At 57.3% G+C, this 26,079-nt stretch overlaps 2 protein-coding genes across 2 annotated transcripts; one reads left to right on the top strand and one right to left on the bottom strand.

Moving 5' to 3' along the window:
* RBPJL (recombination signal binding protein for immunoglobulin kappa J region like) lies at window positions 1-16,875 on the bottom strand. Its single transcript, XM_068700530.1, has 12 exons — window positions 16,640-16,875; window positions 9,463-9,529; window positions 5,306-5,431; window positions 4,263-4,333; window positions 3,921-4,036; window positions 2,967-3,141; window positions 2,381-2,518; window positions 2,066-2,175; window positions 1,713-1,853; window positions 1,237-1,392; window positions 955-1,058; window positions 1-512 (listed from the first exon to the last, which is right to left on the bottom strand). Exons 1-12 carry the CDS (start codon window positions 16,659-16,661, stop codon window positions 239-241), a joined length of 1,500 nt encoding a protein of 499 aa, XP_068556631.1. The 5' UTR covers window positions 16,662-16,875; the 3' UTR covers window positions 1-238.
* Window positions 9,353-24,829, top strand: MATN4 (matrilin 4). Its single transcript, XM_068700529.1, has 11 exons — window positions 9,353-9,506; window positions 18,776-18,862; window positions 19,860-20,429; window positions 20,934-21,056; window positions 21,312-21,434; window positions 21,681-21,803; window positions 21,885-22,007; window positions 22,392-22,805; window positions 23,114-23,266; window positions 23,605-23,709; window positions 24,050-24,829. The coding sequence occupies exons 2-11, from the start codon at window positions 18,790-18,792 to the stop codon at window positions 24,106-24,108; spliced, it is 1,866 nt and encodes a 621-aa protein (XP_068556630.1). The 5' UTR covers window positions 9,353-9,506; window positions 18,776-18,789; the 3' UTR covers window positions 24,109-24,829.
* Window positions 24,830-26,079: the final 1,250 nt, after the last annotated feature.

Below are 26,079 nucleotides of genomic sequence, written 5' to 3'. Positions count from 1 at the left end.
AAGAAGCAATCGAATCAGTAAAGAGTCCTCAAAGCACGATTTATTGGTGCTCTCAGGTGAGATCTCACCAGGGCGAGATACTGCCATGACAAGAGAGAAGGCAGCGGGTCAGATAACGGATGGGCAGTGGATGTATGGGGAGGACCCTCGGGCAGGGCCACCCCAGCCTGCGGACGTGGCTCAGGGACGCTCCTGTCCCCAGGGCTGGGGGCAGGCGGAGCACTGCTGGCCCCGCTCGCTAGCTCTGCATGAAGAGGTGGAAGTTGGTCCTGGTGAACTCCTGGTGGATGCTGTCGAGCAGCTTGTCCGAGTCCTGCGGGACGTCCGAGGGGACCGGCTGTCCCGGCAGGAGGCTCTGCTCCGGGGTGTAGGTGAAGGTGAATGAGCTGGAGTAGATGAGGCCGTCATCCCTGATCAGCAGGAGCGGGACAGTGATGGGGTATCGCAGCCACCTCCAGTCACTGCCGAAGGCGGAGACGTCGGGGACAACGCACACCAGGGATTTGGGGCTCCTGGGAGCAGTGAATGAGGAAAATGTGCTTTAATGACCTGGGATGCACATCACCCCCAAGCTGGAGCTCAGTGGGAAGCCTCTGGCCACTCTCCCCTCTCCTCCTGGCTGTTTTGTTCTTCTGCCAAAGCTCCTTGCTTGTGTTCAGCCCCTGGGGTCCCTGTGGCCTCCAGCCACCCCTACAGCAGAGCCCTCCTGCACCAGGAGCAGCACGCATGCACCCAACCGAGCAGCAGCGAGGTGGGCAGAGACCCCAGCCCCCCCCCCCCCCAGCCTTCCCCACCATTCAGTACAATGCTCCAGCTTGGTCCCACAGCACGGGTGGCACAAGTGCCCCCTTCGCCCAGGCTGGCAGCCACGAGCCTCACAACATCCCCAGTACAGCCCATGGCACCACTGTGCCCAACCCAGAGGCTCCCTCCCCACCATTTTTCCACCCTTACCTGTACATCGTCTCCGCCTCCACGTCTCCAAACCAGACCTTGAGGTGTGCGTGGAAATGCTCGCCCTGCACCTCCAGCATGGCCACGTCCCCGCCACCGGTGAGCTGCGGCGGCAGCACGTTACGGCACCGGCTGCTCTGCCCCGTGCCCCCACCCCACACCGAGCCCCAAGGAACGGGGCAGCAGCCTCGCCGCACCCCCACACCAAGAGAAACTGAGCAGAGGAGCCCTTTGGGGATGGAGATGCCCCAAAAGGCGCCCCGCAGCCAGAGCCCTGCCTACCTGCAGGGCAGCGATGAGTGGCACGGGGCTGACAGGCTCACGGGCGCAGGCCAGGCTCTCACTGAAGGTGTACTCCACCATCTCGGTGCCGATGATGGTCCAGCAGGAGCCGTCGTTCAGTAACTCCCGGTTGGCTTCCTTCGGGCACGGAGATGCCTGCGGAGAGGGTCACAGCTCTGAAGGTGTCACGGTGGGGACAGCAGGGGACCAGGGCCAAGGACGCCTGGATTCTGCCTGGTCCCAGTGAGTGACCCAGTGCCTCTGCTGGGAAACGGGGACTGATAACGCTTTGCAAACACCTTGGTGATGAGGTCAAGCTCCCCACCAAGGCTGGAGGCTGGAGGCTCTGCAGTGATTCTTAGCTCACTTTAGAGGCAGCCCCTGTTGGCAGCACACCTCCCTCTCCCCGGGACCCGCTCCCAGCCAAGTGGAGCAGTTTGGATGTGGAGCACCTGGGGGTCCTCAGCCCCTCGTACCTGGAACTGGATGACTTTCTCCGTGGACAGACACAGGTACATGCGGTCACTGCCCTGGAACTGGAAGGCGCACTTGTGGAGCTGGGAGATGGGCTCGTCCACGTCCAGCATGGCATATTGCTTGCTCACCTTCCGGATGATCTGCGGGGCGGGGGCACCTGCTCAGCATGGGGCTGGCGAGCCCCCTGCCCCGAGGGAGGCTGTGCCCCCGTGAGGAGGAAGCAGAGGGATAAAGCATACGTTGCCCTGTGTGAGCCCCTGGGCTTGAGGGAGCAGGAGGGCGGCTTTGGCCCACAGATTGTACCCATTGCTCAGGTCCGTACCGCCCGAGCCCTGTGGGGATGGAGGCTTACCAGGGGAGGCAGGGTGATGCCGGTGGCCGTGCAGATGAGCTGCACCACGGAGCCGTAGCGGATGTACCCTTCCCGCAGGGGGAACTCACTCCGGGTGTAGCGCTCATCGGCTTCGGGGGAAGGAGAGAGGCAGAGTCAGTGCCACAAGCAGCAGGGAGCAGGTCTGGCTGTACTCATGGCGCTTTTTTATGGCTTTATCTGCCCTGCAAGTGCTCACTGCTTGGACAGACCTGGCTGGGAGGCTGGCACCCAGCAGGGCTGGGATGTGGTACCGTGCGGGGACATGGCCAGAGGCAGCCCCATGAGGCTCCTTACCCAGGTGGAGGGTGAAGGCTGCCCACTGCCTGGCACTGGCGATGAAGGCTCCCCCCTCCACGGAGAGGTAGCGGGTGCTGACGGTCTGGGAGCGCAGGCGGTTGAAGAGGGACACCTTGGAGCCCGAGGAGATGCACACTGCAGGGGGAGGTGGCTGGGTTAGTGCCTGCCAGCTTGCTTGGGGTTTGAGCTACAGCCCTGCTGCTTCTGGTAGAGCCGGGGAGGATGAGTCCTGGTTACTGGGGTGAGCAGCACTGCAGCAGGCAGCACTTCCATCTGCCATTCTCTATGTGCAAGCAACAGCCAAGCTGCACCTTCCAGAGGTACAGGTGAAGCCCACGGAGTGGGGAGCACATTGGCATCAAGGTGCTACAAGTTGCAGTGGGTCAATCCTTTGGAAAATGGACATCAATATGCCCACATGCATTCTTTTTTTGAGGGTGCCCATGAGCTTTGGATCAGCCCTGACCACTCTGAAGGCAAGATGTGAGCACACATCCCATCCCATCCCATCCCATCCCATCCCATCCCATCCCATCCCATCCCATCCCATCCCGCCCCCCAGCAGACCCATCCCCGTACGCACAGTCCGTATTCTTCAGTGACTGCTTCTTCTGTGAGGGCTTGGAGATGACTTTGATCAGCTTGCTGTGGAAGGTGCCGATCTCCTGCCCATTGCTGAAGAAGAGCTTCAGGACCAGGCGGAAATGTTTGCGCTTGTCCGCGTCCGAGATGTACAGCGCCTTGGCACAGCTGAAACCCTGCAGGGGGCACGAGGGGCGGCCGAGCATGGGCTGGGGGCAGCGGGCACGGCCCCAACTTCTCCATCCTTCCTCACCCTCCTCACCTTCCTCACCACCAGCCCGGGCACGGCGTCCCCCCAGGACAATAGCGCCCTTTCAAAGAGCCCCGGGTTCATTTACAGGGGGAAAGGGCTGGAGATGTTATTACAGGTGCGGTGAAGAGCCAGGGATCGGCAGAGGCTTTATTTACACAGGGGGCAGAGAATTCCTCATGGAAATTAATGTTCACGTGTGATTTATCCCGCGTAACATGAGGGATCGCCCTGGGTTTTCGGTTTCCCCGCCGTGCTGGCTCTGGCAGGGCTGATACGCCGTGCTCTAGCAGCACCTCGAGCGCTGCAAACAAAGCCCTTTTTGTCATGTTTTTGGCCCAACGCAGACCCCGCACTCTTCAGGGACCCCAGATAACGCTTTTTTCCCGCTCTTTTCCCCTATCAAAAGATGCCGGCTCTCCTCTGAAGCTCTCGAACCTTGGGATCGAGCGGTGTTTTCCTTTGCTGTTTACCCACAAATGAAAGGGCAGGCTTTCAGGTCATGATAAGCAGCGCTGCTGCACAGCAGGAGCACAAAACGGGCCGGGGAAGCCATGAGATTTTTGGCAACCCGCCTGCCCCAGGGCTTCACAGACCTGGAAAGGTGGTAAGAAGGACGGATCCTGCCCACGGGGGAGCAGGCACTGCAGGGCTAACCCCGCACAGAGCATCCCCAGAGGAGCAGGCTGCGAGCCCTCAATTTACCTTCGAGTCCGGCTGCTCCTCAAAGCTCAGCTTCTGCGTCTCCATCAGGCTGCTGCCCATGCTGTCCAGCCCCATGTACCCCCACACACGGAAACCTGCCTCTCCCAGGTCCCTGGCTAGAAGAGACGGGGACAAAAACCCTCTAGCCCCACTCTGATACCCCCTGGAGCTCCTCCTGGGGTGGTCCAGGCTGCTGCCTGCTCAGGTCTGGCCTGCAGAGGGGCCAGCCCCAGGGAAAGAGGAGCTTGGGGGGCACAGAAATAACCATCAGGATGCATTTCCCTTTGCGGAGGCAGAGGATGGCTCACTAGGAGAGGTCTGGGGCTGCCACCCCGCACGTACCTGTTATCTGCTCCTGCTTTAGCTTCCAGCCCGGCCCACTGAGGTAAACACAAGGCGGGGGGCAGAAAAACCTGTGGAGACAAGAGGACCCCTCCTGACAGCACTCAAACACCCACAGATGGTTTTTGGCTCGAGGTGTGGCTGCCAGCAGCCCTATGGAGCCAGCACGGTGCCGCTGACACACCTCTGGGTGCTGCTGGAGGGCACAGGGTGCAGGGTGCTGCAGCCCCCCCAGCTGAGCCCCCCGGGGTCAGGCCCCAGCTCTCTGCCCACCAGGAATGCAGAGTTTCGGCAGCTCGGGAACAGAGTTTGCATTCACGGCCAGAACCGGAGCCCAACGCAAATAAATCTATGCGCGGGGTTTTGGAAACCTATTTTCCTGTGTTTTATTTGGGTTTCCACTGTCTTTGCACTTGGGTGAATGGCACAAATTCATCCTCTCTTCATACTGGGTAAAACGGGAGCAGTGCAGGAGGGGGTGATATTTTGGGGCCCTAAAGTGCTGGGCTAGGGATTTATTTATACAAATCCCTCGGGCTCTGGACCCTGAATCCCAGCCCCGCTCATCTGGGGGCAGCTCAGCCCCCGAGGCAGAGCTCGTCACCTCAAAGCTGCTCTGCGCTCAGTAATAAGGGAGGATTATTTATATCACAAGGGTTAATGGAGGATTAATTATACTCTGGTGCCACATGCTGACGTCGCTGCCCGGGAGTAGCAATTTTGGGGATTCAAGCCAGAACCTCAAGGTGTTCTTGCGATGTGGGGAGGATTGTCCAAAATAGCACCTTTGGGGAGACGGTGGGCATTGATGGAAATGTCCCAGTGTGGCCGTTCAGATGTTAAGACGATTTCCAGAGCACTTAAAACACTGACCTCTCTTCTTATTCTTTGCAATTTCATGCTGAGAGGGTGAGACCTGAATAGTTTCTTTTTTTCCCCAACCCTCTGACCTCCCTGGGAGGAACCTGGGAAGAGGAGTGCCCACTGGTGCGGGTTGGGGTGGAGGTGCCCTCTCGTGCTGCTCAGCCCATGAAGACTCTTACCTTTTTTCATTGCCATACGACTTCTGGGCGACCTTTGCGTGCAGTATGAGTACTGTCTGGTCTGCTGGCAGCTGCAGGTACCTCCGCACGCCATCTCGGAGCAGGTTGGCTTGGTAGGGGTTGGATCTACGAGACAGAGGTCCCACAGCATCGCAACCCCCAAACGGGGCTCCTCGCCTCACTAGCAAATGGTACCAGCCCCAAAGCCAGCCCTCAGCTCCCTGCACCATGCAGCTGGGCACCGAGAGGCATGGGGGAGTTTTTAGGGCCACATCAAGGCTTTCTGCTCTGGTAACTGGGAGCAGTTCCCATGCACCTGCCCTTTACCCCTGCTGGCTCAGGCAGGGACAGGCTGGCTGAGTCTGAGCCTGAGGTGCCCTGCTCTGCTGTGGGACCTGAGGGACCCCGTTACAATTACCCTGACACCTCCAACCCTTCACTTCCAGCTTTCCCACGCTGTGAATGAAGCCGATGCTTTCCTGTCTGTACTGTCTGTATGTGAAGATGAGCACACCTCCCATACAAACAGGTATTTCCCCAGTGCCTCCTCTGTTGGCAGATAGTCCCGCAGGGATCCAGCGCTTTGCCGTCCGCAGTTTCCCATCGCTGCCCTGTTTGGTTATGAGATGGGCAATATCACCTCGATTCTCCATGCAGTAATACGTCACCAGCAAGCATAAATCAACGGAGCTCTGCCAAAAGCAGATTTATGGCAGGTACCGGTGCCACCCACAGCATCAGCTGCCACTCTGGGTTTGCTGAATTCAGCCGTCCAGGCTGAATTTGCTGCCCTGTGCCCCAGTGCCCCAAGTCAAGCTTTACCCCTGGTTTGCCACCAGAAACCTCTCCAGGGTAGGTTTTCATCTTGCTGAAACCTCTCCAGCCCTTCCTTCCACTGAATGGTTTGTATCCTTGCTAAGGCAAACATAAGAACGAACCAGGCTCCGTGCCTGATTAATTTTTTCTTTTTTTTTCCCTCCATTGCTCAGTGTTCAGTGCCAAATGAGGAGCATGGCTTTGGGCCCGGCTGGGTGCCAGCTCCGTGTCCCCTGCTGGGTGCCCCCCACTCCACTGGGTGCCCACCGCAGAGCCCGGGGCTGCCCGGGAGCGGTTGGGCTGGTGCTGGAGGCAGCACCTCGGCTTCACCCATCAGCAGGGAGTGTTCGGCAGCAAATTGCCAAAAAATGTGGATTGAGACATGTGCTGACAGCGTGGCCAGCAGCAACGCCTGCTTTGCAGAGCTTCCTGCAGCAACAGCTTGGGGCAGGGCTGGGCTTGTGCAGGTATCATCGCTCCGAACCATCACATCCCTGTGTAACACCAGAGGCACGGGGACTGCTGCACAGGTCTCGTTGGAGACTTCTGGAACAATTATCCATGTGCTACTTGCTGCTTAGAGAGGGAACGTGCACACCAACGGCAGGTAAGCAGACTGTGGTGCTTCAGATTTGATGTCTAGCTGGGGAAGGGCTACCCCGAAACTTGGAGAGTTTAGTTTCTCCTTTCTCTGCAGCCATTGCTGTCCAAATCTGGGGGTTAAATTGTTTGAGTGACACCCCTCTGAACAGTGCTCACCATTCTGACCAGGAGCCGACCACCCAGCGTCCATCATCTGGTTTAGATTTGCCTTCAGAAAGTCAAAGGGCTATTGCTAAAGCGGCTCGGTATGCTGCTCGGTACCCGCTTGGCTCCTTCTGGCACCTCCAGCCTCTGCAGGGTTACAGGGAATTATTCACTCCCTCTGACATTTATTATATTAAATTATTAAAATGCTTTGATTGTAGTGCAGTGTTAGTTCAGTGTCATGTTAGCGGCACCGCGCGGGCCGGGCTCTCACAGCTCACACTAACAGCCTCCTTTTCAGAGCCGCAATTCCCAGCTGGGAATCAAACGCTCTCGCACAAAGTTGGGCATTATGCAGAGGCAGAGCGAGGCCCTGCCTCCTCGGCTCTGCGGGCCACGACCCCTTTCCTTGGCTGATTTTTTGCAAGCCTTTCCCTGCCTGTGCTCAGCCTGGCGCTGTGCTGTGCTGGGGCTCTTCTCTTGCTTTAAGCCTGGGGGGTTTGGATGTGCTGCAGGAGCGGGTGTGCTTTGAGGTGTGCTTGGATGTGATGATCCCTGCAGGTCCCTTCCATATGAGGATGTTGTTGGGGTGTCTCCGGGGTGTCTGTGCCCAAAATGGGGGATGTGACAGCACCCAGACTCCATACATGCTTACAGTCGTTGGCCACATTGCTGTGCATGGGCCAGGAAGCAGGAAAGGAGAAGCAGAACCCTGCGTGCTATCCGTGGAAGACACAAGACTGGACCAGCTCTGCTGTGGACACCCCGTGGTCTCCCCGTTGCTCTGTGAGGGCAGATAGGGCAGGGAAGCCCAGCAGCGCCCCGTGTTTGCACCCTTGGGTGACCCCAAGAGCAGCACACCCACATGAGGGCACTGGGAGAACCAGATCCCCCCCATGCCACTGCTCCCCAGCCCTGGCTACGGTGCGGTGCGTGCTCTTCCCCGGCATTCACCGGCTCAGCCTGCAGAGGATGGGTGCCAGTTTTGGAGGTCCTGCTGGGAACTGACTTGGAACTGCTGTGCCTGACTTGGGAGACCAAAATACCACCACCCATCAGCTGTTAGTTGGGGTCTTCAAGCCACTGTGTAGACAAGAACCTTAACTCACATTAATGCTATCCTGGAGTGCACGCTGACCCAGGTGCACAGTTTCATTTTCTGCCTTTCACCCCCAAAAGGAGCTGCCGTTTGCCTTGCTCAGAGCCCAGCTGCCCTGCAGCTTGCTGGTGACTTGGTGCCACAGAGTGCAATTGTTCTTTCCTGTGGCTGGGTAAAAACCAAATGTCCTAATAAAGAATATCCATTTTAGAGGTCTGGGTTATATTTCGTAGAGAGCAGGGGAGAAAAAGCCTGCAGTGCTCCTGGGTATGGAGTCAGCGTGATGTTTATGCAAAAGGAAAAGCCATTAGAAATCACAGAAATGAGAAGCCTGCAGTTTCTGGCTTCCCTCATTTTTCAATACCTCCTTTAATCCAGACCAACCCAACCCACAAGCCCTTGTATATGCACGGGTATTTATAAATCCTATATTTTCGTCGCTGCACACACAAGCGAAATTCAGCCTTTTCTGGGCTTGGGGGATTTCTCGACCACACCAACGGCAAACACCGGGGCAGGACGGCTGCGGAGGATGGGGGGCCAGGCAGGGTGGTCACCCACGGCATGCTCCTGCCCCGCCAGCACCCCGCCAGCACCCAAACACCCACATTTGGTGCCGCAGCATCGCCTCAACTGAGAGAAAGCTCAGATAATGTGGGTGGTTTGCTGGGGTCTCCTTTCTCTGATCATCCTGCTGTTGTTTGTGTTAGTGCAAGGAAAGTGCTGCTAAAGCACTAAAGCTTGGTGCTATGGAGCACTAAAGGTGGCTCCTGCCACCAAGGAGCTGATGTGAGTGCTGCAAGGAGGTGGAGGGCTGGGAAGCTCTGTTGCAGGGTTCCCTGGACCAGCTGGGAAGGGAAGCTCTGTTCCAGGCTCTGTTCCAGCTACAGCCCCGCACATCACTTGTCCTCGCCGGCAGCTGGACCAGGTTCAGCTCCCTGGTTCCAGCCCAGCTCCCCGAGCTCCCAGGTCTCTGGGGGTTTGTAAGGAAGGACACAAGGAATTTCGGGGCTGTTTTCTGGTACCTCTGCACTTGATGTTTCACGCACTCTGCCAGCAGAGGAGCAAAAAGATAATAATAACCCAACACAGAATACAAAATAAATAAATAAATAAATAAATAAAAAAGCAAACAAAACCCCCAAAACCCAAGCAGAGGAAGCCTCTCGCTGGCCGTTGCGGTGCCGTGCAGAGGCAGGGGCTGTGCCCTGCCCCCGCCGCGTTGCCCCCCCCGCACTGCCCCCGGCGCCCCCGCTCCCACCTGCGCGGCTCCCGCTCGCCCCCGGCCGCCAGCCCCGGGATTTTTGGTTTTTTGGGGGGGGGGGGGAGGTGGCCGGGGGCTGGGGCCCCTCCCGCGCTATCCCGGGCCGGGCCGGGCCCGCCCCGCCTCCCCCCGCCCCGTTAAATGCCGCTCCCGGCACCGCCGCTCAGCACTGCGGCCCCCGCGCAGCCCCCGCCGAGCCCCCGCCGAGCCCCCGCCGAGCCCCCGCCGTACCTGAGCCAGTACCGCGGCGGGGAGCGGCTCTGAGGCCGGTACGGGTGAGTGAGGGGCTCCACGGCACCTGCGGGGAGGGGAAAAAGGGATGGGGATGGGGTGAGGGGGAGCCCCGACCCCGCGGGGGGTGGAGGTTGGGGGGGCTACCTCCTGGGTTGAGGGGTTAGGGAGTGATGTGCCCCCCTCGGGGGAGTGTCGCTGATCCCTTGATTATCACTGATCTTTGGGGTTTCTCCCAAAACGTGCATTTGCTGAGCTCCCCCACCTGTATGCTTTTCCCTTTCTGTGGTGTCAACGCTTGCTGTCCCAGCTGGATTTATGGGGTGCAAGGTGTGGGTACTGGGGTCACAGCACCCTGCTGTGTAAAGCAGCCCCTGCTCTGCTCTCGGTACCTGGGGGGAGGATCAGGCTCTTCCTTGCCACAGGGATGGCGCGGTTTGAAGTCTGCGTGCTCTGCTCACCTTTTGCCTAGCTCTCAGGCTAGTTCTTGCTTATACAAGTGAGGATCTCTTTTAGCAGAGAATAATAAGGTCTTGTACACCTGGGCAAAGTGCACCGAGCAATAGGAGAGCTAGATCTTGCCAAAAGATAAGCTGAGAAGTGTGCCCTAAGTTTGTTCTGCACCGCTTCTGCATGACTGGAAAATTGGGGCTGTGAATACTCATAGCTCTGTTTGTGCATACCCATAAACATGTTTGTATAAGCAATCACCCACCTTTGGCTTATCACTCCGAGCATTGCACAGGGAAAAAAAAAAAAAATAGCTTTGGGCATATTTGCTGCAAGCAATTACGTGGGAAAACTTGTCTGGGAAATCAGACTGCTCTGCGCTCATCAGATCTGTGCCAACATGCAGCTGAGTGTGGCTGTGCAGGTAACATGGTGCTCGGGGATTTTTCCCCCCTTTTTGGTCAGGTGTGAGGATGGCTGTTGCTGCAGAGCAGGGAGCTGCCCAGTCTGTCCTGGTCCTGAGAGCACCCACCTGGTGTCAGTGGGGAGCAAGGAAATTGGGCTCTGCTGCTTGCGGGACTGGGGCAGGGGGAGAGGGCTCCAAGAGAGGACCCTGTTCACACGGTTTTACCTCTTCTACTTAAGCCCACGGGATTTCTGCCTCCACCGAGGCCAGACTGCATGCAGTTACTGCAAAGTCCTCTCCATGGGACTCTGTCGCATCTCTTGGTGGCAATAACAAAGCTTCTCCTTTATCTTTTATTTCTTTCTGAGAACAGGAGCCATCAGTCACAGGCAGTCAGCCTGTAGGCTCTCGGCAGCAAGTAGAAAATGTATTTCACAAGCAGGTTCTTGCAATCTCTTTAGAGAATATCATTAGATTGGCATCTGGTACAGGCAAAAATTGTGTGTGCGTGTGTGTAATCTGCTCTCGATCTCAGCCCTGCTATTTGCCACCAGGACTTGGCAATACAAAGAGCAGAGTTAACTCCTGGGCTAAATCTGGCCTCGTCTGAAATCCAAATTCCCATCTGGAGGGCGTGCAAGAGATCTTCGTGTTTGTAGTAAAATGGCACTTTCCATCAAAGCAGGCAGGGGACTGCTGCATCCAACTGGAAAAAACTGCTGTTCATTTTTGTGGAGGTTAGTTTTTTTTTTTTTTGCCTTGAAGAATTAAATGAATTTCATTGGATTAGTACAAGATGGGCTTGGGAGTTACTCCTGTTGGTGATGGTAGTGAACAGAAAAGATGTGGCCAACAAGGCAGCCTGTTGTAGGCAGCCGGTGGTCACAGAAGATGTTTGTGCTCCGCTTGCTCATAACGTAGCATTTCCCTCGAGGTTGGCACTAGGGGTTAAAGGTTTTCAAGAGAAGCCTTTGTTGAAACATTTTTAAAGTTTCCAATAGGGGCCCCTTTGTTCGCTTTCTGAGCCGTGTGCCTGCCTTGTTAAAAACTCAGTAAAAAAAACTCATAAAATGCCACTTCCAAATGCTGGATGAATAGGGCTGGAACATAGAGAGAAGCAGAGATAAGCAGCGTTTGTACCTATGTGCACATGCAAATTACAGACAAACCCTCCCTAACTGCACAAAAGGGACCCAGGAAAAACACAACAACAAAGATTGAGTGGTGCTCATAAAGAGGCTTATAAAAATCAGCTGCTCCCCCAGAAAGTGTCCCTTTTGTGCCAGATGTCCTGCATGTTTCCTCCAGCTGTGCCACGAGGCTGAGCAGCTCCCGCATCATTACCTCGTGGAATTGTTTTCTGCACTTTGGGGACAAACAGTAGCAAATTGATGAGTGGGGCTCTGCTGGCTGCAGGGGAGCTCACGCAGCCCTGGGTCCAGCTGGCACAAGGGCTTTGAGCAGCCAGGAGCAGGGACCTGGCCTTGGTGCTCTATTACCTGCTGCAGGCTGGTGGAATCGCCCTTCGATGGGTATTTGGTGGTTAAGAGGGTTCTGTTTGCTCTCCCTCCTGGGATAAATGCGAAGGGTTTAAGGCCAGCCCTGCTGAGTGCACGTGCTCAGGAGAGGAGTTGTCAGTGTCCAGCTGTGGCAGTGCTTCCCTGCAGGGTGCCCCTGACCTGATCCTGCATCTGAAGCTTTTTTGGCTCTCAGGCTGCTTCTCCATCCTAGCATTTCCCATTGGACATGGGATCCTTCTTCTCCAGCACATTTCTGCTTTTGCTTGTCTTTTTTTTTTTTTTTTTTTCCCTAAACTTCTGATTTCTCACTTTGCAAGCCCTTAAGTGCACAGGTGAACCCATCCCTACCCTGGTGCACATCAGGGCATCCCATAGAGGTCAGCTGGGGTCCCTTGCAGAGAGGTGACGGTGACTCGGTTCCTCTCTAAAGGCTGAGCCTTCCCGTCCCTGGGCTGTGTCGTGCTGCTCTGCTGGTTGACTGCCGGTGCCGAAGGGCAGGATCCTGATCTGCAGTCTGCAGGTTGTCCGCAGCAGGAATCGGTAGGAGCAGATCTGTTGCCAGTTCAGTTAGCCCACTGTGCAAGAGTCTGTTGTGGCTGGAAAATTACCGGGGTCCATGAGCTGGAAAAGACAGGAAAACCCTGCCTTTGGAAACTCACAGCTCCCACGCTTGCAGCTGGACTTGGATGGCTTCCTCCAAGTGTCACATTGAACACCCCCTTGCTCTTCTCTTCTCACAGCATCTTGCTTTGGTTTTAACAGCACCAGCCAGGAGCAGAGTGACACAAAACACTGCCATCTGCACTCAAATGCCAGGCAGAACCTGACAACCTCACAACCGCTCTCCCTGGCGTCTGCTGAGCCTCATGTCAAGCTGGTGAGGCTGATGGTGGGCTGGGAGCGGCTGCAGCCCCAGCATGTGGCTGTGTGTTCCCCTTGCTCTCTGAGGTGTCCCTGTGTCACTGTCCCAGTAGGAGAGCCAGCACAGGTCCCAGTGCTGCCACAGACCTGCTCTGGTCTTGAGCAAGTGGCCTGGAGTCTCCCGGCCTCTGCTTGCTCATGCTGCACTGTAGGACTTGCCTTGGAGAGCCTCTTGAGGCCTCCAGACCTCAGCAAAGAGACTTTGGGCTGTTCCTTGGTGTCTCCAGGGAGCAACAAGCCTGTAGGTGTCGTCAGCAAGGACTCAAGAAGCACAACAGATTTAGGTAACTTCAGCTACTTGCTCATGGATGGACCAAAAAAGGCAAACCTCACACTGTGGTAAGGCTGAAATCAGCAGGAGCGTCCGATGCTGCTCTGAGGTTTCCCGTACTGCCTTTGGGATTCTCAACACGAAAAGTATCTAGGCAAATATTTCAACCTTTTCTGTCGTGAGGAGGGCTGAGAAGTCTCCACATGCTTTCCTGTGGCAGCCAAAGGCTCCTCGCCTTCTGCTATTTCAATTAAACACGCGGCAGGGCGGGCAGAATAAAGGGGAGAGGCACGAGAATATTCTCCTGGCGTCTTTCCGTGTGCCAACACATTGAGTCACGTCTCCAGGGCGAGAAATATGATATAAAGATTTAGAGAAGGAGGTCAGGCAGCAGATCTGTGATTGTGGGGCTGAAATAGCAGGCGCTCGCTGCGGTTGCCTGTGCCCTGTGAGCTTGCTGGAGGTCAGCTGGGGATACTGGTCCCAGCAGATCCGGGAGGCAGAGGTCCTGCTAGGAGCTGTCAGCCTCAGCATTTGGAGACACCGGCTCTGCTGCATCAGAAGCTCAGCTGATGAACTCTGCACCAGCCCAGGAGCTGCTCTGGGCCATTTCTTTCCCTTTGTGGTTGAACATGCATACTTCTGGGGAAAAAATGCACTCTAACACCTTCCTCCCAGAACAAGGACTTGGGCCGTGGATTGCTGCCTCAGCTTCTGGATGGCCCACTCCTCTCTTCCTCCAAGGACTGAAGTCTCCTGGCTCAGGTCAGCTGTCCTCCAGGGGCTCGTTTGCAAATGAGCATTCTCTTTTGAAAGAGTCTGGAAGGTGAGCACTTCCCCTGGTGATTATTCTTCGTCAAAATCTAGAATTATTCCAAGGCCCATCCAGTTTTGCTGAAAATGCCCGGTGGGAGCAGGGCTGCGTGCAGCTCAGGGGACAGGATAACAAAGAACAGAGAACCTGCAACAGGAGCCATCTCTTGATGTGATTGATTGAACAGTCGGAACTGTCTCACCAGCTGATGTTTTCCTCTTGGCTACATCTTCAACACATGCTTTCAAAGGCCACGTTTAATGTGCAAGTGAACATGGCATTTTATTTTCTTGCCAGCTGCTGCGGAGCCCAGGTACTGCACGTTTCAGAGCAGAGCCAGCTGGACTGGAGGAAATTCCTCCAAGCACAGCAGGTATTTTAGGATTAGATCAGAGACAGACCCCACCTGCTGCCATAGAGGCCATCTAAAAGGGGATGCTCTGCCCGTTGGATTCCCCTCAGAAGGAAGATGCTGGCTGTGGGAAATGTCACCTCATAGCACAAGCCTGTTGGGACATGTGGGATGTTAAATCCATGAGGATAAGCTGTGAGACAGATATCTGCCACTCACCCTGCAAACAGACACGGGCAAGAAACACCTCTCTGCTCCGTGTTTTGGGGAAGATGCAAACCCAAGCACGGGAATGGGCCCCAAAAATGGGGAATTGGCTATTTCAGAGAAGCCCCCTCAGCGTCCAGCAAGGCTTTCCTGTTACAGCCGTCCCGCTGGGTCCGAAGGCACGATGTGCTGTTGGAGAAGCACAGCCTTGCCTCTTAAACACCGTGTCCTTCCAGGTGGCACTTGGCCCAGACGAGCTGCTGAGTGCTGTAACCGGAGAGCGCTGCGATGTCCTGGGAAGAGGCTGCTCTCGTTATCCCACACGTGCGTCGGGGAGGGACTGAGGGCGTGCCAGCCCTTATAAAGGGGGGAACATCTTTACTCTCTGTTGCTTTTGGACTGGGAATCCGTTCTGTTTCTCTGGTCCCGATGTGATGGTGCTTGCTGATGCTTCCTTGTTCTGCAAAATAGTCCCCGGGGTGGATCTGGGGCTCAGAGCAGCAGGGGCACCCCAGGACAGTTAGTCTGGGTTGCAGCCTCTCATGCTGCTCAGGGAGAGCTCTGTGTTAAGGACTGAGCCCCGACTTTCCCAAGGGCACACTGCTGGGGACAGCCAGGCACCCAGGGTGCCCGAGGAGTCTGGAGCTTCATGCTTGGGGTGCAGAAACCTGGGAAAGGAGCTGCTGTGCCAGGGGATGTGCCAGCACCTCTCTGCTGTGCTGCTAATGAGTGCAGGCTCTGGTTGTGTTTCAGTTTGATTTTGTTTTTTTCCCTCCTCCATTTCAGCTCAGGGAGTTTTAGCCTTGCTGGGGTGCAGGCAATGTTTCTTTGCCACCTGAAGGAGACCTGCTGCTGTTTCCAGCATGTGTAAGCCTCCCACACAGGCGGTGGGCTCCGAGGTTAGGTGTTGCTGGGCACCCCTTTGCAAAGTGCTGCAGAGCTGGGCTTCACCTCTCTCACATCAGCCCCATCCATCCGTTGAAATGGGCTGGGCCCTGCTCTGCTGCTCTGAAGTGCCTGCTGCCGTGCAGGCTACAAGCTCTAGGGAAGCACAGGTGTCACGAAAAGGGGAGCTGAGAAGCCAAGTTCCACTTTGAAACTGGGCTTCAGTCCAGCGACAGAGAGAAACCGACCTTTGGGCAGCCCTCCAGGGGAGTGTGGCTCCAGCTCCAGGAGCCTCGGCCTTTCACATTGCTTGAGTCTTGCAACTATCGAAACAACGTGCATGGGGGCTGCACAGCAAAACCCCGCATCGGGAGGGGTCTCCCGCTTGATGCAGATTGCCTGCATCTTTCCAGGCAGCACTCATTGCTTTCTTGTCACTCATGCCTGGGGCAGCACACATTGCTGTCTCCCTCCCCTATCCCCACCTGCACTTTTTGGGCAGAACTTATTGTGGGCACAGGCCCAAAGGATGGCTCGCTGTCCTGCCAAGCGCAGGCACACGTTGGTGTCCCCATCTTCCAGCCTGAGGCCAGCTCTGTGGTGCTGTCCTGAGCACAAGGACTCTGTGTCCAGGCTCCTGAGTGCATTTTGGGTCTTCTTTGGCACTTTATTGAATAATACTCAGGCAGGAGGTGAATTATGGCCTGCAACACTGCCTGGTGGGGTCTCTGCAAAGAAAAGCCCTGCGGTTGGGTGCAGAACAAAGCTGGGCATGCAGAGAGGCAGGGGGTCATGGGGACACCGTGTTTGGAGCTGCTCTATCATTGTCCAAGATCTCCAGCACAGAAATAGGTGCTATAAGCTGACAGCACCCATGGCATCAGGGCCATGCACCCCTTCCACATCACCCATTTTAAATGTGGTTGTGTCTGAGACCTGGCTCTGGCCACATAAACACAGGGGTCTGCTTTTCCCCCTGTGACACCACGGCCACCACTTGTCCTGTCTGTGAATGCATAGCCCTCTCCTGAGCCTCTCACCCCCTATTTCTCCATTTTCTCCTACACAGCAGCAGGCAAAGCCCAGTCCCTGTTTTTACACCAGGAGACGTGCTGGCTGCATCACCCCAGCCCTGCAGTTTCAGCTTGCCCAGGGGAGGATGCACCCAGGTCCAACCTGCGGCTGAATCAGAAGGGGAATATTCAGAGCATTTCTGTCAACCTGCAGCCAGCAGAGTGCTGCCAAAGAGGCCAGGCTGAAACCCGAAGCGGCTGTTTTTTTTCCCCTGAGGCTCAGCACTTGGCGGGGAGCAGGACGGGAGGGAGGCGAGCGCCCCGGGGGGCTGCCTTACCTGGCTGCCTCTGGGGGTTCATCTCGGCGTCCTCCTTGTCCCAGGGCACGAAGGGAGCTGAGAGGAGCCTGGGCTCATTGCCAGCCCTTTTGCCCCTATGTGTGGCTTGTCCTTTTGCTGCCCCGCGTGTTGCCCATCTCCTTCAGCAAGGAAAATCAATGGGCTGGCTTCCCCCCTTGACTTTTCCCCTTGAAATGGTGGGGAACTGGTGCGAGGTGTCCCGCACGGCAGAGCCAGCCCTGCGCAATGCTCACCCCCCCCCAGCCCTTTTCTCCTTTATAGCTCAGTGTTATCTCAAGGTCCCTGCTGCTGTTTGCCTTGCCTCGCAGCACCTGCCTGCCAGCCGCCTGCTTCCCACCCATCTCCCTCCTGCTCCTGGTGGCAGGGGGCTCTGGTGTGCTGCACCCCTCAGCGTGGGGTGAACCCCCCCCTGGGGAGCAAGAAAAGCAGGTAGCTGTGGAAATTGTCCAATATGGGGTGGTGGGAGGGATACTCAGGGTTTTTTATTAGCTTCCCAATCCCCATCAGCCTTCCTGCTAGGTGTTTGATTAAATTGGGGACAGCCAAAACAACCCTCTTGGAGCTGGATGTGTGGCTGAGCCACCGTGCCCGGTCCAGCCCCTCCAGCCACGGGGAGTGTGAAGGCTTCATCCAGCACTCGGATGCTGTTAAAAATAGATCAGTCGTGAACTGGTTTTCTCCTCCTTGGTTCCTGGCCCGCGACTTCATTCCTCCCTCCGGGCTGGCTCTGAAGCTCTCTGGATGCTGCGAGACGCAGGCTCCGTGCCAGCCTGCCGCTGCAGGGAGGCTTGGAGAGCAGAGACCTGCAGACGTGAAATAGGTGGCACAACTGTCCCTAGAATATTGATTTTAAGACGCAGTTGTGCAACCTGTTATCAGCATCAAATACATTGGGTTCAGGGCTGCACACAATCTCTCAGCAATTAAGTGGAAACCGTGGTGATGAATTACAACCGAGACCTCATGGGGCTAAGCAAATATCGGCTGATAACCACCGATAAAATGAATTTCCAGTGTGCTTTTTCAACAAATACTGTTCCAACGCCTGCTCCCCATCTCCCTGGGGAAGCTACACTGCCTGCAGTATTTCCCTGCTGCCCCTTGGGTTTCCAACCTGCACCGGGGCTGCTCCGGATGCTGGGGCTTTGGGCTCCCTCCCGGTGATCCCCCTTATCCGAGGGTGCCCGGGCACCTCCTGACTTTGCTTTTGTTGCACCAAGGTTGTGCTGTTGCAGCCCCAGGTTTGCCATTTCTTTCACTAGACTCAGGCATGGCAGGGGGGCTGGCACCTGCTCAGTCCTTGCCTTATAGCCCCCCCAAATAAACCCACGGAAATACAGGAGCCAGATGAGGGCAGCCAAAGCCAAGGCAAGAAAACATAGAAATGGGCAGGGAGGGAGATGAGTAACAAGCTGAGGTTTTGGATAACCGGTCTAAATATCTGTTTCCTCGGCTATCCCACCTCAAATGCCCAAATCCTTCACCCAGGTCCCACAAACCCATCTGCGTAGGCACCATCACCTCCCGTGCATGTGGAGGTTTTTGTTTTCTGCTCTCCCTGAAAAAAGTCAGAGAATAAATTCTTGGAAAAGCAGTCTTTGCCAGTGACTCTGAGAGTCTTCTGAGCAGGTTTTGCTGGGCTGGCGTTTAATTTTGGGGGGTCTTTTCCCAGCACGGAGCTGGTGGCCCTGCGATGCTGGGAGCGGTGGGGCCGTGGTCGCGCGTCCCCGGGAGCGGGGCTCCGCTCGTCCTCTGGCTGCGGCGAGCGGCCGTAGCGCCAGGCAGGGAGCGCTTGGCTGAACATCCCAGCCGCATGGTTTGCAAGTGAAAATAAGGCTTGTCTGGTAGCCAGCTCCACCCAGAGCAGAAAATCAGGCCGGGTTTTTCACTTGGCAAATCGTCGCTATTGTAATGAAACGTAGCGGCGCTGAGGCTGCCCGGCCCCGCTTGGAACAGTCCCCGCCTGGGTTTCGGGGAGGTTTGGGGACGGATCTGGCACAACTGCTGCTGCTGTCTGGGGGATTTGGCAGTGCCAGGGGCACCCCCTGCCCGTGGGGTTTGTCAGCAGGAGCTGCAAGCCGTGGGGGCCAGCACTGACAGCACATCTCTCTGCAGTGCCCGCAGCAAGGATGAAGCTCCTGCCGGTCGCTCCTCTCCTCCTGCTTGTCCTAACGACGCTGGAAGCCAGGCCAAAACCTGCAGGTGAGCCCCGGCTGCTGCAAATTGCTTAGAGGGGAGAGAAGTGAGTGTGTGAGGGCAGCAAAGCTCTTGGAGAAAGGCTTGGCGGGGACCTGATGCTTTGGGGCATCCCCAGGAGGATGCAGGGTCCCCACCTGCACCCCTCCATGCACGGGGGTCTCCTGGTGGGGAGGACGAAGCAAACTCAGGGGCACCAGCCTCTGTGCTCCCCGGGCAGAGGTGGCCAAATTGGTTCCAGTTTCAAAAGCCATGAAAGCACCGTATGGAGAAAGGAGCCGAACGTGTCTCAGAAACCTCTGGGCACTTGGGAGCAGCTGGGATGACAGCCCCAGTCTGGGCATCGTCCCAAGGGGGCTCGGAGTGTTTGCTTACCATTATGGCCAAATTCTCCCAGGCTCCGGTGTACACAAGCCAAGCAAAATATGTTCATTGGCTTTTCACTTGCTAAACACCCGCCCAGTTTGCACTGGAAGTTGCACCCATGTATCCAAGAGAGGCTGTTTGGCTCGACCCTCTCAATGTGCATGTCTGTAGCAAGGCTTTTCATTGTCTATTTTTTTTCCTTTTTTTTTTTTTTTTTAAAAAAAAAAAAGAAGAGAATAGAAAGCTCTGGTTTTAGACAGGAACTGGAAAAATGCAGTAAAAAACAGGAGGTTGGAGCTGCAGGAGGGACAGAGGAACTGCTGCAGAGATGAACACGCCACTGCCTAAAACTGCCTGAGCCTTGCCAGGGCAGATCCGGGCAGACAGAGGTGTTTGTGCAGGAGCAGGGCAGCAGCAGGATTTGGGGACGAGGGGACACTGCCATTCCCTATAGCCCCATGGCCAGGGCGTGTGTCCCCTGTCCCCAACCAGGCACCCTCCGTAGGTTCATTTGGCAGTGGGAAGGTGCCGGTGAGCCCTGACCTGCCCTCTCCTTCCCCCACGAGCACCCCTACAGCCACCCAAAGGGGACACCTCTGCTCCTCACAGGCTAAACCACCTCCTTGCCCTCTTGCAGCCCTGAAGTGCAGGACGGGCCCCCTGGACATCGTCTTCGTGATCGACAGCTCCCGCAGCGTGCGCCCCTTCGAGTTCGAGACCATGCGGCGCTTCATGATCGACATCATCGGCAACCTGGACGTGGGCCCCAACGCCACGCGCGTGGGGGTGATCCAGTACTCCAGCCAGGTGCAGAACATCTTCTCCCTCAAGACCTTCTTCACGCGGGAGGACATGGAGAAGGCCATCAACAGCATCGTGCCGCTGGCCCAGGGCACCATGACGGGGCTGGCCATCCAGTACACCATGAATGTGGCCTTCACGGTGCAGGAGGGCGCGCGCCCGCCGCACAAGAAGATCCCCCGCATCGCCATCGTGGTGACCGACGGGCGGCCCCAGGACCGGGTCACCGAGGTGGCCACGCAGGCCCGGGATGCTGGCATCGAGATCTACGCAGTGGGCATCCAGCGGGCAGACATGACCTCGCTGCGGGCCATGGCCTCGCCGCCGCTGGAGGAGCACGTCTTCCTCGTGGAGTCCTTCGAGCTCATCCGGCAGTTCGGGAAGCAGTTCCAGGACAAGCTGTGCGGTGGGTGAGAGCCGCGGCGGCGGGGTGGTGATGAGGGTCCCGGTGCCTGCTCCTCACCCTGCACCAAGAGCAGGAGAGAAGATGGTCCCCAGGGGGTGTTTGGGGTGGCAGCGCGCAGCCTCAGCCAGCAGGAGCTCTGCCTCACGCAGAGGCTGAGATGTGCCCAGGGGCGCACTGCCCTTCTGGCAATGCCTTCGCCTGCCGCCTCCCTGCCCCAGTGCCCATTTCCCAGCCGGGTCTGTTCACGTGGATGTTCACATAGCTGCCTGGGCTCCTTCATGAAGAACAGCTGAGCTCAGGCTGTCAACACTAGCAATTAACAGTGAGCATTTAGTGCTTGGGTAGACCTGAACGCCAAAGCCATTCAGAAACCTGCACAGCACAAGGGGTTCCTGTGCCCGTGCACTGGCAATCAGCCCTATGGGACACCCCACAGGGACAGGGGGCATGCAGGAGAGCTGTACAGGAGCCCGTGGGCTGCTCTGACCCCTCTCTGTCTTGCAGGGGTGGACATGTGTGTGGAGCGCGACCACGGCTGCCAGCACAGCTGCGTCAGCACCCCCGGCTCCTTCTACTGCGAATGCAACCCCGGCTACCAGCTCAACGCAGACAGAAAGACCTGCTCCCGTAAAAACCTTTCTTTATTCTAACTCTCACAAAGGTGCGGGTCTTTTGGAGGGGAGCTGAAATGCAGCTGAGGGCCCAGCGAGGCCAGCAGCAGCGGGGTACTCCCAGTATTTGCCCTCCCAGAGGGCAGAGCAGTATTGGCTACTGCTGGCCATCACCCCGGCACCTTTCCTTCTTGCCTCGTGGTTCTGCGCCCGGGGAACTGCCCCAGGGACACCGAGGCATGAAGGTGATGGGTGTCTGCTTCCCCCGCAGCCATCGATGCGTGTGCCGACGGGAGGCACGGCTGTGAGCACCAGTGCGTCAGCGCTCGTGGGTCTTACTCGTGCCGCTGCCGTGCAGGTTACTACCTCAACCAGGACAAGAGGACCTGCACCAGTACGTGTCCTTCTCCCTCCCTGCTGCTTCTTCCTTTCCTTCTTCATTTGCTTCTTGCTCATCCTCCCCTTGTCCCTCAGTATGTTGCCCCTTGCTAACATTCCCTGCCCTTGCTCATGCTGGAAACAAGGGCTCGGCGTCTCCCCAGCTTTACTCTGTTGCCACAAGCAAGGTCCTGGTCCCCATGCCGCAGTGGGACCCGCAGAGCCCCCCTGCCAGCCTCCCCCTGCCTCCTTCTCTCCCCAGTGATTGATTATTGCAGCTTTGGGAACCACAGCTGCCAGCACGAGTGTGTGAGCATCCCCAGCGGGCACCGCTGCCGCTGCCACCGCGGCTTCACGCTGCAGCCCGACGGCAGCTCCTGCAGGGGTGAGTCCCGCGGGATGCACAAGGGTGCTGGGGTCCCCTGCTCACACAGGGGTAACCCCGTGCCCTTGCCTTGTCCCCCAGCCACCGACCTCTGCAACGGAGTGGATCACGGCTGCGAGTTCAAGTGCGTGACCAGCGAGGGCTCGTACCACTGCGTGTGCCCCGAGGGGCAGCAGCTCCAGGCTGACGGGAAGGGGTGCAGCCGTGAGTACTGGGGTGCAGCACTGAGTTTTGGGGTGCAGCACTGAGTACTGGGGTGCAGCTCACCCTCCAGGCTGCAGTGTGGGGCTGCTGGGCACCCAGCTCCCAGCGAGGGCTTCGCCCACATGGGCAGCTGCGAGGGGCTCTGCGTGGGTGGATGTGGGCTTGCGTCCACAGAGACAGAGCCCAGAGGATACAACAGGAGATTTTGGGAAAGGTTCAGGAAAAGGGAGACCTAGGAGGGATGTCCAGGGAGCCCTGGGGTGGCAGTGGAGCAGTTTGGATGGAGGTCCCCAGGCGTTCTTGCCCCACTGCCCGGCCTCACCCCATCCCAGGGGCCCAAGCAGTGTCCCGCTGGTCCCTTCTCACCCCGCCGTGTGCCCGCAGGGTGCGGGGCTGGGCACGTTGACCTGGTGATGGTGATCGACGGCTCCAAGAGCGTCCGGCCCCAGAACTTCGAGCTGGTGAAGCAGTTTGTGAACCGCATCGTGGACCTGCTGGAGGTGTCCCCGCAGGGCACGCGGGTGGGGCTGGTGCAGTACTCCAGCCGTGTCCGCACCGAGTTCCCCCTCAACAAGTACCACAGCGCGGACGAGATCAAGGAGGCTGTGATGAAGGTGGAGTACATGGAGAAAGGCACCATGACCGGCCTTGCCCTCAAGCACATGGTAGAGCACAGCTTCTCTGAGCTGGAAGGGGCCAGGCCCCTCTCCCACAACGTACCCAGAATCGGGCTGGTCTTCACGGATGGGCGCTCCCAGGACGACATCTCTGAGTGGGCCAGGAGAGCAAAGGAGTCAGGTGAGGGGCAGGGGGCTGGGAACCATCCCAGGATGGATCCTTGGCATGGTTGGCTCTCGGGACATGGGTTTAGCCTGCCCACCGCACCCAGGCTTGTGGTGTTGCATTGCCTGCACCATGGTGTCAGGATCCTCTGAACACCATTCGTGCCGCAGCATGCACTGTGCTGGTGCTGTTGTGCCCCTGCCTTTCCCAAATCCATGCCACGCGTGGGGGAAGCCCCAGGGTGGGGAAGCACTCAGCCTTACTCACTCTGTGTTTGGGAATCACCTGCTGTGGGGTGCTCAGGGTCCGTCCTCGCCCTGCAGGCATTGTCATGTTCGCCGTGGGTGTCGGCAAGGCAGTGGAAGAGGAGCTGCGGGCCATCGCCTCCGAGCCGGTGGAGCAGCACTTCTCCTACTCGGCAGACTTCACCACCATGACCCACCTGGTGGAGAACTTCAAGCTGAACATCTGCCCAGGTGGGTGCCCAGCCACGAGCCCTCATCGCCCTGAGGATCCTGCAGGGTGACTTGAGCCACCCTGCAGCTCACCCATCATTGCCAGCATCACCTATAAGGCTTGTGGCAGCCTGGCAGGGGCAGGTAGAGCCCCTAAACTGAGCCCCAGGGCTGCTGAAACCCCATGGTGCTCCTCTTACTGTTCATAGAGGGTTAAGTCTCAGGGAGGGATTATTTAGAAGAGGAGAAGCTGGGGGTGAGGGCTGGAAAGACGAGGGGCTGGTGCTGCATCGGGGGGGACGTGAGCAGGGCCAGCTGTGGCACTGTGCCCTGAGCACTCCCAAATCCCACCGACACAGAGGAGGGCAGAGGGGAGACGGAGATCCGGAGCCCATGTGAGTGCGAGGCGCTGGTGCAGTTCCAGACGAACACCGTGGCCATCTTGCAGAGCCTGACCGAGAGGAATATCCTTTGGGTGCTGCGTGGGCGCACCGGGGTGCAGAGCAGCCCGCAGCTCTGGGGGGCTGCATCCAAACTCCTGCCGGGGGAGGCACAGGGGCTGGCAGCAGGGATGGGCGGTGGGGACGGGTAGGGCAGCCTGTGCTGGCCAGTGAACACTGTCAGATCTTTCAAGAGATAAAAGGCAGTGCTGTGACATCTCACGGCAGGGAAGCTCAGTCCCAACCACGGTCTCCAAAGGGAGGGTCCCTGGGTGCCAGCAGGCACGGGTAAGGCTCAGTCCATACTCGTCTGGGGCATGTTTCTCTCTCTTTGCCTGGCTCACGGTTTCCTTAGCACACTCACTTGCTCAGATGACGGCCAGATTGGAAGCCTTGGAGAAGCAGATTGCCCTCAAGAAGTGATCCTCGCAGAGAGCCGCGGTGCTGGGGAGGGCACGGGGACCTCCAGTAGCTACGTGGAGCTGTTATTGCTAGATTATGTGTAAAGCATCGTTGTTTGTTCTTGTATCACAAAATCACGAGGGGACGTGGAGTGTATTTAAAAAAAAAAAAAAAAAAAAGGAAAAAAAAAAAAGAACTTGAGCAGAAGCCTTGCCACAAAGCAAATGGGTTGAGCCCTTGCAGTTGCCTCGTTCCCCCAGCCTGAGATGAGCTGGGCACTGGAAGAGGAGATGTGGTGCAGCTCCTACAGCACCTGGCTCCAGCCCCAGTGCTCACCAAGGTGCTTTGTGAGAGAAAAACCCAGCGGTGAGGGCACCCGGAGAGCTGCTGCGGGCAGGGTGAGCCCAAGCTGCCGGCAGCGTGGGGCTGGACGGGGTGTAAGGGGTGTAAGCCCCTTGGCTGTGGGGACACAGCCCCAGCGTGCACCCATGGGAGAGAGGGCATCAGGATCCCCTCGTCCCTGTTTTGGCAGGGTTGTTTGGGAATTGGTCATTATCTTGTGATTTTGTTTTTGGTTTTGTTTTTTTTTAATCACATAGCAAAATGGTAATAATTCTTTCTATAAATATCTACGTGTGTGTACATATATATTTCATGTCGAGAGCAGGGTAGTGCTATTTTTAAACACTTATTTTATATATGGAAATTTCTATCTTGACAATAAACACCCTGGAGATTTGTAGGACGTGGCTCTCTCCTTTTTGTTGGGCCTGTGTCCATGGAAGTGTCCGAGCAGGGACCCTGTGGCTTTTGCCAAAGCCCCGTGCCCTCAGGCTCTGAAAATCCTTTGGGAAAATCTTTGCTTCTTGAGCACCCTAAGTGGGTCCCCAATGGGGACAAGGACGGGGCTCACAAATCGAGGCAGAGGTGTGAACCTAACCCCACCCGGGCAGGCTGCAGCCCTGCCGCTGGTGGTGGGACCTCCTTGCTCGGCATGCAGCTCCCTGAAAAGCAAACAGTGAAAAATTAAAAGGGAAAAAACAACAACAGCAACAACAAAACAACACTTAGTCTAGGATTTAATAACAGGCTTGATTAGAGCAGATAATGGCACACACTGAGAGTTTGTATTAAGCCTGGGTTGGACTGGTGACACGTTGGCGGCGTGTAAGGCAGGCTGCAGGCTCACGGCGAGATTTTGGGGCTCTGCAGGCACTGGGGGTCCTGCCCTGGGGCCAAGGGATGGGAAGGGGCCAGCAGGAGGACGCTGTGGGGGGAACGAGGGGTACAGTGGGATGAGGGAGAGCAGCAGGAGTGAGGCACCAGCTGGCTCTCATCCAGCTGGGATTTTTGGGGGGAGCATCCCGGGGCAGAGCAAAGCCCCATTAGGGCCCCCTCCTGCAGAGCACCCCTGGTGGCTTCTCACTAGGTGGCACCAGACACCAGCGCTAAGGAGGGGGCGCTGGGTTAGGGCACCCTGCCCCTGGGGACCCCAAGGCGAGCGGGGTGTCCTCTGCGGGGAGCTGGAGAAGGGTGGATGGGGGGCCAGGGAAAAAGCACTGCATCGCCCCGAGCTGCTGCGTAACAGGGACAAGGGCTGGGCTACAAGGCACAGGCTGTCCCCGGCGTGCTTTGTGCTCCCCGATAAAGAGGGAGCCTGGCCCCCCTCAAACCCTGAGCCGAGGCAAAAGGGTGCTGCTGGCCTTCCCCCTGCCATCCTGGGGAAAAACGAAGCAGGGAGAGGGGAAATGGCAGCACCAACCTGCAGCAGGCTGAGCACTGCTCAGCACAGGCCCTTTCCACGTGGGGCAGTCAGGGGGGTGCTGGGGAGGGCTCCGTGGGACCCGTCCCTGCAACGCAGGGTGGGGGGACAAGGGGTGCCGCACTGCATCCATCTCGTGTTCAGGCTGCCATGGTCTGGGTCCTTCCGAGGGGGTTGCAATAGAAGCAGGTTTTAGACATTCCCCCTATGGATCAGGTGCTTTCATCTCC

This window comes from Anas acuta, chromosome 16, assembly GCF_963932015.1.
Source record: "Anas acuta chromosome 16, bAnaAcu1.1, whole genome shotgun sequence".
Lineage (NCBI taxonomy): Eukaryota > Metazoa > Chordata > Aves > Anseriformes > Anatidae > Anas > Anas acuta.
The sequence above is the reverse complement of the archived record's forward strand: the minus strand, read 5'-3'. Positions and strand labels throughout refer to the sequence as shown.